At 36.8% G+C, this 12,612-nt stretch overlaps 1 protein-coding gene across 2 annotated transcripts in view; it reads left to right on the top strand.

Moving 5' to 3' along the window:
• The window catches only part of BAZ1A (bromodomain adjacent to zinc finger domain 1A), a 134,407-nt gene that overhangs the window by 100,920 nt on the left and 20,875 nt on the right, over positions 1 to 12,612 (top strand). Inside the window, exons 13-17 of one of the 2 annotated variants that reach the window (XM_060619488.3) lie at positions 2,940 to 3,035; positions 3,161 to 3,385; positions 4,493 to 4,658; positions 4,922 to 5,035; positions 9,200 to 9,324. In XM_060619488.3, coding sequence (XP_060475471.1) covers positions 2,940 to 3,035; positions 3,161 to 3,385; positions 4,493 to 4,658; positions 4,922 to 5,035; positions 9,200 to 9,324 — 726 coding nt within the window. The remainder of the gene's footprint in view (positions 1 to 2,939; positions 3,036 to 3,160; positions 3,386 to 4,492; positions 4,659 to 4,921; positions 5,036 to 9,199; positions 9,325 to 12,612) is intronic. The other variant, XM_060619487.3, reaches the window with a different exon arrangement.

Here is a 12,612-nt window from a genome sequence, read left to right as displayed (position 1 = left end):
ATTTAGTCTTAAGGAGTTTAATTAACTTGCCCAAAGACACATGGCTAATAAGAAAGTGATGGGATAGAGATTCAGGAAGTCTGCTCTGAAGCCTCAAAATGCCTATACTATATTGCTTCATGATATGGCAGAGATGTTGAAAATTTGAATATTTGTTTCCCTAGCATTGCCTATAAAATTATCTGTCTTCAAAAAGATTTAAATCCTTTGGCCTTTAGGCTCCCTGTTTTTATGTCAAATCTTGGAAATTTGGGCAATTTTTAAAATCTTACTTTAAAATTTTCAATTCCTCTCTTTAGTCTTACATCATGAACTTGGAAGCCCTTCAAAGTATGGGAACAAGAGCATCCTCCTTACATAGCATAGTTTTGTGTATTTGCTAAGATATCATTGTTTAGTGTTGGAATTGTAGATTCTAGATTACTCTGATGATAAATGTAACTTTAAGATAATCATAACAGACACAGTTCAGCTGTACAGTTGAGCCTTGAAGAACACAGGGGTTAGGAATGACAGCTCTCCCCACCCCTAGCTGAAAAATGCACATATAACTTTTGGCTGCCCCCCAAACTTAACTACTAATAGCCTACTGTTGACTGGCAGCCTTACTGATAATAGAAACAGTTCATCAATACATGTTTTGTATATTATATGTATTAAATGCTGTGTTCTTATAATAAAGTAAGGTGGAAAAAAGAAAATGTTATAGAGAAAATACATTTATAGTACTGTTCTATAAAAATCCACTTATAAGTGGCCCCACAGAATTCAAACACATGTTGTTCAAGGGTCAACTGTATTCTCTTGGCATGATATACCCAACTGACTGTCTCTAAGCAAATCCTAGAGTAATAATACAGTTTCTTGAGAGTGTCATTTGGCAAATAATTGAGTTAAAGAATACATTTTACTTTTTTTTAAGTAGGCTCCATGCCCAACATGGGGCTCGAACTCACAACCCTGAGATTAAGAGTCACGTGCTTTACCGACTGAGCCAGCCAAGCACCCCTACATATTTTAACATGTTACGTGAACACAATTAAAAGTAAACTGTTGGGGCGCCTGGATGGCTCAGTCCGTTAAGCGTCTGACTTCAGCTCAGGTCATGATCTCCCAGGTCTGATGGTCTCACAGTTCATGAGTTCCAGCCCTGCTTCGGGCTCTGTGCTGACAGCTCAGAGCCTGGAGCCTGCTTCAGGTTCTGTGTCTCCCCCTCTCTCTGCCCTTCCCCTGCTCGCGCTCTGTGTGTGTGTGTGTGTGTGTCTCTCTCTCCCCCCTTCTCTCTCTCTCAAAAAAATAAACACTAAAAATAATAAAAATTTTTTAATCAAAAAAAGGTAATCTGTCATGTTTTTGGTTGTTCATTTCCTAAGGCCTTTATAACTTTGTCCTAGGATATTAAAACTGACTACAGATAAAATAGGTTGAACATGGTAATTGCTGCAAAGGAAGAGGATCAGTTCACTTTTACTGGGACTGTTATTAATTTTAGAGTACCTATTAATTTTGTTTGACTTTACATGTAAAATGAAAATTGAGGAAGTTTTAGCTCTTGTATTTCTCTGGTAAGGAAGATTATAATGTCTCATTTGGACTGGATTCTTGGCCTGGTAGGAGTAACTTCTGCATATTTGCAATGTTTAGTCAAGTAACTTCTCCTGTGTGGCATTGTCTATGCTTTAATGCCATGAAATTGTCAATGATTGTAATCAAACATGATCCCAGAGTTGCCTTTTTCCTTTTAGTAAAGGACAGCAATTCTGTTCTCTGAGGTTCATTTTGTCAGCTTGTGAATTTTTGGAAGGAAAACATAGTAGAAAGATAAGGAGCCACAGACAGTTTAGCCCAGTGATTTTTAACTCTAACCCATGGAATACTATGAGTTGTACAGGGATTCCTTGGTGCCACTGTAGGAGAGTTGGAAAAGATGAATGGGCAGGATTATCATCTCCATACCCACTTAACAAAGGAACTTTTATCTCTTTTCTATTGGATTCCCCAAGAAATATTTGAAGAATTTAAAAACCATTGATCTAGATTCACTCCTTTAGGAAAAATGAAGGCAATTAAGTGACTTGTGTAAAGGTTCTGTAACTAGGAACTAGGGGACTGGCAGAGCCAAGACTAGAATATATATGATCTGACTCAGTCTGAAGCTGTGCCCACTGTACTATGATATAACAAGAGGTTTTTGTAAGCTTAGAGTTTTTTCATAGTTGACACTTTAAATTTTTTTATCAACAATGTATTATAATTAGGAATAATTGCATATGCTAATACTTTAAATACATTTGTGCTAGTAGATTTACTGTAGTCCTATTTGTAAGCTAGGGATGGTTTTCAAAGTTAAAGCAATTTACTTAGAAAATACAGGGAAATCTCCCTGTGGTTTCTTAGATTGCAGAGTTTTCAAAATATAGGAAATTTAATGAAGAGGATAAACCAATGGTTAAGTGACAGTAGTGCTATCTTTAACTTGTTTTCGTTCTTTTTCTGTGCTGGTTTTTGATGATCACAAACCATACTTTGTTATGATTCAATCCTAAAATATTTATTAAAGATTGGGGATCTTCAAGTAGATTCTGATTTTCAAAGTAGACTTTTCTAAAGTTGTATTGAGTGAGGAGATTTGTTTTTAATTCTAAAGTGAATTTTACCATGTTTTTTGGAATGTGTATGTGCACCTTGTTGGTAACTTGGAAATTGTCTTCTCTGTGTTAACTAAGGAAGATATTAGTGTGCAGTACATGTCTTAGGATTTATAGTCTGAGGTGGACATGAGGCGGGATGTGAATGATGCTTGTTTTACCTAGTGTTGGCTCTTTTGAGGTTCCTGAATGTTAAGCTGTTTGCTGTTTCTTTCATCATTTTAAAAGGGCATTATTCCCAAATATTCCAGCTTTGATCTGCACTAGAATAAAGTATTTATTTCCTTAAAGATTTAACAGAGGCTTTGGATGAAGATGCAGACCCCACAAAATCTGCACTGTCTGCAGTTGCATCTTTGGCAGCTGCATGGCCGCAGTTGCACCAGGGTATGTGTGGGTTTTATTTATTTTTAATTGGATTTTTACTGATAATTTTATTAAGGTGCATTTTACATTGCTAAGGATTCCTTGCTTATATGCTAAATGACTGTTTCATTTTTTAACAACTATAGGCTGCAGTTTGAAAAGCTTGGATCTTGATAGCTGCACTCTGTCTGAAATCCTCAGACTCCACATCTTAGCTTCAGGTGCTGATGTAACGTCAGCAAATGCAAAGTACAGATACCAGAAACGAGGAGGATTTGATGCTACAGATGATGCCTGTATGGAACTTCGTTTGAGCAATCCCAGTCTAGTGAAGAAACTGTCAAGCACTTCAGTATATGATTTGACACCAGGTAAACTTTGCAAGTTGGAGTTTGTATAACCTGCCTCCTTCCTACCTTCTTTTATCTCTTTAGGCCAGAAAACTAGGTGCTGATGAGAAATTTTAGATGATACCAGTTTTAAAAGAAAGAGCAGTCTTAAAAAAATTGTTGGACTACAAATAGTGACCCAGATGGAAACTACTGTTGTTTTCCTACTAGCTTTAACTATTTCTGATTTTCTTTTCTTTTTTATTTGGATTTTCCTGGTGGCTAATCTACTACATCTACTAAATTTAGAAGGATAAGTGACAATTAGCTGGCTTTCACTTTTATTTATCAGTATATCAGAAATTTAAGCCGGAGCAGCTAAATTGTAACATTTGCTTGAATAGTGTTTGAGGTATGAGAAATGGTGTATGAAGGTGAAGTTTCTTTTCACTTCCTTTTTTAAATAAAAAATTACAGTGTACAAACATACCGACTTTAATATGATTATTTATCATAAGAGACTCTTAAAAACTGAGAACAAACTGAGGGTTGATGGGGGGTGGGAGGGAAGAGAGGGTAGGTGATGGGTATTGAAGAGGGCATCTTTTGGGATGAGCACTGGGTGTTGTATGGAAACCAATTTGACAATAAATTTCACACACGAAAAAATAATAATATGCTTATTTCAGAGAACATCTAATAAAAGTAGAGTGCATTCATTCCTAACATTCATATAGTTTTTATAATTTATGGTGGGGTTTTTTTTGTGCAGTATTTTCAGAGTAGCAATTTGCCTGTTGCCATTTTTTAAAAATCCATGTGGTTATAATTTAGACTTTATTTGAACTTCATAAATGAGCCCAAAAATTAAAACTTGAAAAAAATTGTCATTAGAAAATTTTTCATGTATATTTAACTGGTATATAAAGTAGTTACTAGTATTTGAAATGCCTTGCATATTACATAACTATTATTAACTATTAATTTGGACTCAGTTGCTTTTTCTGAAGACATGCCATTGGCATGTTTGATCTTGAGATTTTTTTCCTATTTTTTTAAGCATTTTCACATTGAGCCACAAATTAAGATTTTTCAAACAATTCCGTTTTGTCATTGATGATACAGAATTTATTTACCAATTTTTGACAGGAGAAAAAATGAAGATACTTCATGCTCTCTGTGGGAAACTACTGACCCTAGTTTCTACTAGGGATTTCATTGAAGATTATGTTGATATATTACGACAGGCAAAGCAGGAGTTCCGGGAATTAAAAGCAGAACAACATCGGAAAGAGAGGGAAGAAGCAGCTGCTAGGTGAGAGATGATTATAGTCAGTTGTGCCAATGAAGGCTGCTTATTCCTTTACATCTAAAACCGTACTTGACAATGGGCTGTAATATGACCTTGGCTCACACTGGTGTTTGATGGCTTACCTAAGAGGTTATGAATGAATACTACCTTACGGTTTTGTGATAACATTTGGATCACTTTCCATAATTTTATGGTTGAAGACAAGATGCTAAAAGTTGAAATTATCTTCCATCAAATAGACTGTAGTATTTTATTTTAACTTTCAGAATTCGCAAAAGGAAGGAGGAAAAACTGAAGGAACAAGAACAAAAAATGAAAGAGAAACAAGAGAAACTGAAGGAAGATGAGCAAAGAAATTCAGCCGTAGATATATCTGTTGGGTATGGTTTGAATTACACTGCTTATTCTTACATAAGAACAAAAATCAGCACTTTAAACTCTAAAATGCTTTCAAAAGTTTTAAAAACTAGCTTTCTAGTTTCTTATTCATAGGTACATAACAATTGTGCCAATGGGCCTGTAGCCTCTTTTTAACCAGTAATGTATTAATAGTGGTATCTCCCATCTCCATCACCATCACCGTTGTGCATTATGTTTCACAAAGCTCCTCTGAGTTTATTGAGGAGTGGGGATGAACTTGGAGGTTTTAATAGATGGTATGGGGAGAAGATGAAAGCCCCTTAAGTAATTTAGTGACTTAGGTACTCTTTTTCATTTGAAAATATTTGGGATGATAATTGGCTATGAAGACAAGTGGGAATTTTTTCATATTGTACATGGCAAACTGTATTCAAATTTACCAGAATTTTTTTTATAAAATTTGCAAAGGAAGGCTCCAAAAATCTCACTATTCCAAAATTAATGTATTGACTTTTAGTTATACTTTCATATAGAAATACCTGTAAGTCACAAACTTGCAACAGCTGTATTTTATATGGCCATCAACAATACTTTAAGAAATAGAATTTAGCTTAGCTTAGGAAAGTTAATCTGATACCTAAATAACAAACAATCAAAGAAAAAAACAAATACTTCGATTTCATCAAAGTTAAAAACTTTCATGCTTCAAAGAGCACTGTCAAGAAAGTAGAAAGAGGTGTCTAGGTGGCTCAGTTGGTTGCACGTCCGACTCTTGACTTCAGCTTCTATCATGATCCCAGGATTGTGGGATCGAGTCCTGTGTCAGGCTCTGCACTGGGTGTGGAGTCTGCTTGGGATTTGCTCTCTCTGCCTCTCTCCCCTGCTTGCACCCATGTGCACTCTCTCTCTCTCTAAGGGGGGAAAAAAAAGTAAAAAGACAGCTCAGTAGATGGGAAAAAATATTTGCAAATCATATCTCTAATAATGGTATAATATCCAGGGATGCCTAGATGGCTCAGTTAAGCATCCAACTTCAGCTCAGGTCATGATCTCATGGTTTGTGGGTTTGAGCCCCACGTCTAGCTGTGTGCTGACAGCTCACAGCCTGGAACCTGCTTCGGATTCTGTGTGTGTGTGTGTGTGTGTCTCTCTCTCTCTCTGCCCCTCCTCTGCTTGCACTCTGTCTCTCTCTCTCTCTCTGTCTCTCTGTTTCAAAAGTAAACAAACATTAAAAGTAATATAATAATAATAATAATGGCATAATATCCAGAATATGTAAAGAACTCATACAACTCAACAATAAAAGAACAACCGGTTTAAAAAATGGGAAAAGGATTTTAATAGGCATTTCTCCAAAGAAGATATACAAGAAGCACAGAAGATATTCAACATCTTTAGTCATTAGGGAAACACACATCGAATTCACAATGAGATATTACCTCATACTCACTAGGATGGCTGTAATCCAATGAAGGGACAATAAGAAGTGTTGGTGAGACTGTGGAGAAATCGGAACTCTCATGCATTGCAGGTGGAGATGTAAAATGGTGCGGCTGCTCTGGATAAATTTGGCAGTCCCTCAAACAGTTAAAACATTTGTTGCCATGTGACCCAGCGATTCCACTCCTAGGTATATACTCAGAGAATTAAGAGCATACGTTCACCCAGAAATCGATATACAAAAGTTCATAGCATCATTATTCTTAATAGCCAAAGAAATGGAAATAACCCGAATGTCCATCAGTTGACGAATGGTTAAACAAAACGATGTATTTCTTCAGTGGTATATCCATATAGCAGAAGGTTATTCAGCAATAAAGAAGAATAGAATTCTCATACATGCTACAATGTAGATAAACTTTGAAAACGGTGCTGAGTAAAAGAAACCAGTCATAAAAGACCATGTGTTGTATGATCTCATTTATATAAGTAGTCCGGAATGGGCAAATAAATACACAGCAAAAAGTAGATGAGTGAGTACCAGGACAGTGGGGAAGAGGAAATGGAAAGTGACTACTAATGGCTATAGGCTTTTTCTTTGGGGATGATGATACTGTTCTAGAATTAGATGGGTGTAATGATTGCACAACCTTGTAATATACTAAAAACCACTGAATTTGTATACTTTAAAATGGTGGTTTTAGGGTATGTGAGTTATACCTCAATTTTTTTCACATTTTATAAACCCTTTCTAGTTTTATTGAGATATAAGTGACTTATAACATTGTATTAATCATTTAGGGTATACGACATAATGATTTGATATATGCATATGTTGCAAAATAATTACCAGAATACGTTGAGTTACTATTCATCACCTGAATTTTTTCTTTCTGATAATCTTAATTTAAAAACAAAAGAAGAGCACCTGGGTGGCTCAGTTGGTTAAGCGTCCAACTTCGGCTCAGGTCATGATCTCACAGTTGGTGGGATCGAGCCCTGTATTGGGCTCACTGCTGTCAGCACAGAGCCTACTTCAGATCTTCTATCTCCTCTCTCTCTGTTCCTCCCCTGCTGGTTCTCTCTCTCTGTCCCTCTTTCTCAAAAATAAACAAACTTCCAAGAAATAAAAATAAACATGTTACAGATTCCACCATTTCATATATTTTTATACTCATCTAGCCTTGCCTCATTTACATTATCCCTCTGGCTCCTAAACACATTTGAGTTTGCAAACCTTGCTTTGGATAAAGACCATAAATGGTGGAACTTATTGGGGCGCCTGGGTGGCTCAGTCGGCATCCAACTCTTGATTTTGGCTCAGGTCAGGATCTCACAGTTCAGTTCGTGAGCTCTGCATTGACAGTAGAAAGGCTGCTTGGGATTTTCTCTGCCCCTCCCCCGCTTGTGTTCAGACACACACTCTCTCTCTCTGAATAAATAAAATATGGTGGAACTTATTTCAAGGTTCATACAATTTTAAACTTAAAAAAAATTTTTTTTAATGTTTATTTATTTTTGAGAGAGAGAGAGAGCAGGAACAGGGGAGGGGCAGAGAGAGAGGGAGACACAGAATCCGAAGCAGGCTTCAGGCTCCGAGCTGTCAGCACAGAACTGGACGCGGGGCTCAAACCCACAAACCGTGAGATCATGACCTAAGTCAAAGTCAGACGCTTAACCAACTGAGCCACCAGCTGCCCCATACAATTTTAATTTTAATTTGGATAGTATAATGAATTAAATATCCATATTGTATTTATTCAGCCTGTTAACTGTATCAGAAATTTATCTTCTCTCCTCCACTATTTGTCTACTTACCACCTACTTTCTACTCTGAGCCGACCCTCACCTCCCAGCCAGCTACCTAGACTGTTAACAGTGGCCCCTTGTCTCCCTTCATCTACTTTCTCTCCCAGATCCTTTTGCACATAGCAGCCAAAGTGCCTTTTAATCATTTCTGTTTTCTAAATTCTACTTTTTCCCCCATTGCTTATTGAATAATTCCCTACAAGGCCCAGTATGACCTAACTCTGCCCTTGTCTCATCTGTATCTAGGACGACTTCTTTGTTTTATATTTTTCTCAAAATAATAGAGAAAAAAGCTCTTTCCTTTTCTCTTCAGCTCAATGCCATTGCACACATTTTCCCCTCTGCTAGAAATGGAGATTTCTTCTCACCTGCTGCCTTACCCCTCCCTGGTCTCCCTAGTCTCACAGTTTAACTATCACTTCTTCAAGCAAGCCTTTCTTTTTTTTTTTTTTAATTTTTTTTTTTTTAACATTTATTTATTTTTGAGACAGAGAGAGACAGAGCATGAACAGGGGAGGGTCAGAGAGAGAGGGAGACACAGAATCCGAAACAGGCTCCAGGCTCTGAGCTGTCAGCACAGAGCCGACGCGGGGCTCGAACTCATGGACCGTGAGATCATGACCTGAGCCGAAGTCGGACACTTAACCGACTGAGCCACCCAGGCGCCCCTCAAGCAAGCCTTTCTTGATCCCTGAGACTAGATTTCAGTTCACCTTGAAATGTTTTCATAGCACCTTGAACTTCTCCTTTTTTAATAGTTATTACATATTTTAATTTTATAATTGTTTGTGTTATCTGTTTCCTCTGCAAGAATATCATTTTGTCCACTACTTCCTAAACATAATGGCTAGCCCTTCATAAGCAGGCAATGAATAGCTCATGAATGGAATTTTATATATTCTTTAATGAAAGTAATCTTTTTTTTTTTCCTTAAGGGAGGAAGAAAGGGAAGATTTTGATACTAGCACTGAGAGCAAAGAAATGGAGCAAAAGGAACTTGATCAAGATACCATCACTGAAGATGAAGATGACCCCAGATCACATAAAAGAGGCAGAAGGGGTAATATAGAAATTTCTTAAGGGCATGCTTGCTTGTTTTTAATTAATAAGGCACATTATAAATCAGCTATACTGAAATATGTGTTAGATTACTTCCATTTATTATTCCTAGGTGTGTTTGTTTTTAAATGCCCAACTCATAGCAGTGATAAGTTCCTTAGATGGTGACCATTTTGTTAAAAAATGGTGTTAGAAGTTACATTCTGTCTTTATTTTCATGTCATTTATACTTTAGGGAAGAGAGACAATATTCATATTCTTTTAACAGATCAGTTTCACATAACTTCAACTTCTGGTTAGCGAGTTTTGTTGAGTTTGGTATTGACTACTTGATATTAGGCGAAATAGAAATTTTTATTCTATAGCCTACTCAACATTCATTGAGTACCTTTTAGATGCTAGAAATACAAAGGTCAGTAATGCTTATAATTGGTACCAAATGATTGAGAACGGAAATCTACTACCTTAAAATAATTTTATAAATGTAGATCAAAGGGAACACATTTTTTTAAAGTTGTTGATATAATTTACTTCTGAGGATCTTTAACCATCTTCATTTGACAACTACTGAAGGAGATTTGTAAGTTTATTCTGTGCCTATAATTTTGATGGTATCTTTTTTTTCTACATTATTTTCTAAAATGGCTATTATAAGTAGACAGAAAATCTCCTGTATCATGAAGGCTATATTTTCTGATTATAATGCAATTGATTTAGAAATCCAAAACAAAAAAAAACTCATTTGATTAGAGGTTTAAACACCTCATTTAAAACACACTTATAAGTAATAGGTCAAAGTAGAAACCATAAATAGAAACTAGAAAATGTTTAAAACTACTCAATACTGAAAAAAAGCTAATCAATACTGCACATTAATACTTGTTGGATACAGTCCCTCTACTTAGTCGAAAATTTATAGTTTTAATACATATTAGGAAAGAAGAAAGGCAAATTGACCTAGGCATTCATTTAAGAAGTTAGCGGTAGAAGATAGAATAATCCTTCCAGATAAAAGGAAACAATAGATACAAATAGAAATTAATAAAAAGTAAACTGTAATACAGGAGAACAGCAAAGCCAAAAATTAGTTGTTTGAAAAAGATACAAACTAGACAAACCTTTGTTGAAATTGATTTGGGGGGAAAGTCACAATAAGGTTAGGACTGAAAAGGTAAACATAACTACAGATAAGAGTAGAAATTTAAAGGTAAGGAAACAGCATATACAGTTTTATGGAATTAACTTTGAAAATGGAGGCATAAAGGGGGCACCTGTGTTGCTCAGTTGGTTAAGCGTCAGTTTGTTTTGGCTCAGGTCATGATCTCACAGTTCGTGAGTTCAAGCCCCTCATTCATGCGGAACCTGCTTGAGATTCTCTGTCTCCCTCTCTCTCTGCCCCTCCCCAACTCGTGTCATCCCTGACTCTCACAAAAATAAAATAAATAAAGCTTTAAAAAAAATGTTTAGGGGCGTCTGGGTGGCTCAGTCGGTTAAACGTCCATCTTTGACTCAGGTCATAATCTCACAGTTTGTGAGTTCGAGCCCAGCATCGGGCTCTGTGCTGACAGCTCAGAGCCTGGAGCCTGCTTTGGATTCTGTGTCTCCCTCTCTCTTTGCCCCACCCCTGTGCATGCTCTGTCTCTCTCTCCTTCAAAAAAAAAAAAAAAAAAAAAAAAAAAAAAAAATTAAAAAAAGGAAAATGGAGGCAAAAATAAAGCAAAATCCTAGAAAAACACACATTATAAAAATGCATGAGAAAATTTAAAAGGTGACTGGTCCTAAACCTTTAGGTCTTGAATCAGTATTAAAATTCTTCCTACAAAGACAATGTCAGTCCTAGACAACTTTATAGGTGAATTTTGCAAAATTTTAAAGAAGCAGATAATTTTTTTTAATCTTTATTTGCGAGCAAGCAGGGGAGGGGCAGAGAGAGAATTGCAGGCAGTCTCCTCACGCAGTCAGTGCATGAACCATGAGATCATGACCTGAGCCAAAATCAAGAATCAGACACTCAACCAGCTGAGCCACCCAGGTGCCCCAAAGAAGCAGATAATTATAATCTTATATACAAACACTTTCAAGCAAAGAAATAGAAGTAACTCCCCACCCATCTAAGCAATCTGACAGTGACTGAAAGAAGAGAAGTTTAATTCTTCAATACACCATAAAAGAAAGGCCTGGCAGGTCACCAGGAATCCAGTCTCTTCCTGTCTTGTTGGTACTGCCATCCATAGGGTTTGCTGCCATTCTCATGTTCAAAAATGATTTATCCCCATGTCTCCATTCTGGCTAGTTGAAAGATGGGAAATGCAGAGAGGTACAACCCAGAGGTTACATTTAATGCTTCTGCTCCCATCTCTTTGGCCAGAAGTTTCTCATGTAGCCATGCCCCTGGAGAAACATTTCTTGCTGGAAAATGTCCTTCGTTTGAACTGCTAGGTACCCAACTAAGCATTAGGGGTTCTGTTACCTAAAATCATTGGTTTGTAAACTACAGCCCATTGGCCAAATCTGCCTTGCCCGTTTTTATATAATCCATAAGCTAAAAATGGTTTTTATATTTTTAAGTAGTTGGGGAAGGAAGAATGATATTTTGTGATATGAAAATTAAATGAAATTCAGATTTCAGTGACCATAGTTTTAATTGAACACAGTCATTCTTGTTCATTTACATATTGTCTGTGGCTGCTTTCATGCTACAATGGCACAGTTGAGCAGCTGTGCGCAGAAACCATATGGCCCACAAAACCTAAAAATATTTACTAGCTAGACCTTTATAAAACTAGTTTACTGACTCCTGCCTTAAAGAAAGAACTATGTTGCAACATAACAGATTCTGCCTCACTCTCCAGTGTGAGATTACAGTTTTTTTGTGTGACTCTTGTATTGTAAGTAAGTCCAGTTTCTTACCAGCATAGAGTATTAGTCTGTTCGTGCACCATAATAAAATATCGCAGACTGGGTGGCTTAAACAACAGAAATTAATTTTCTCACAGTTCTGGAGGCTGGAAGTCCAAGATCAAGGTACAAGCAGGGTTGGTTTCTGGTGAGGCCTCTCTCAGCTTGCTATTGCACCTTGTCATTGTGTCCTCACATGACTTGTCTTCTGTGCCCACAAGTGAAGTGAGTGAGCACTCTGGTTTCTTTCTTTTCTCCTCTTATAAGTACCCCAGTCCTGAATTAGGGTCCTGCTCTCTGGACTCATTTAACCTTAATTACCTCCTTAAAGGCCCTGTCTCCAAATATAGTTACATTGGGGTTTAGGATTTCAACCTATGAATTTGTTGGG

The sequence above is a fragment of the Panthera onca genome, chromosome B3 (assembly GCF_046562875.1).
Source record: "Panthera onca isolate mPanOnc1 chromosome B3, mPanOnc1 haplotype 2, whole genome shotgun sequence".
NCBI classification, from domain to species: domain Eukaryota; kingdom Metazoa; phylum Chordata; class Mammalia; order Carnivora; family Felidae; genus Panthera; species Panthera onca.
The sequence above is the reverse complement of the archived record's forward strand: the minus strand, read 5'-3'. Positions and strand labels throughout refer to the sequence as shown.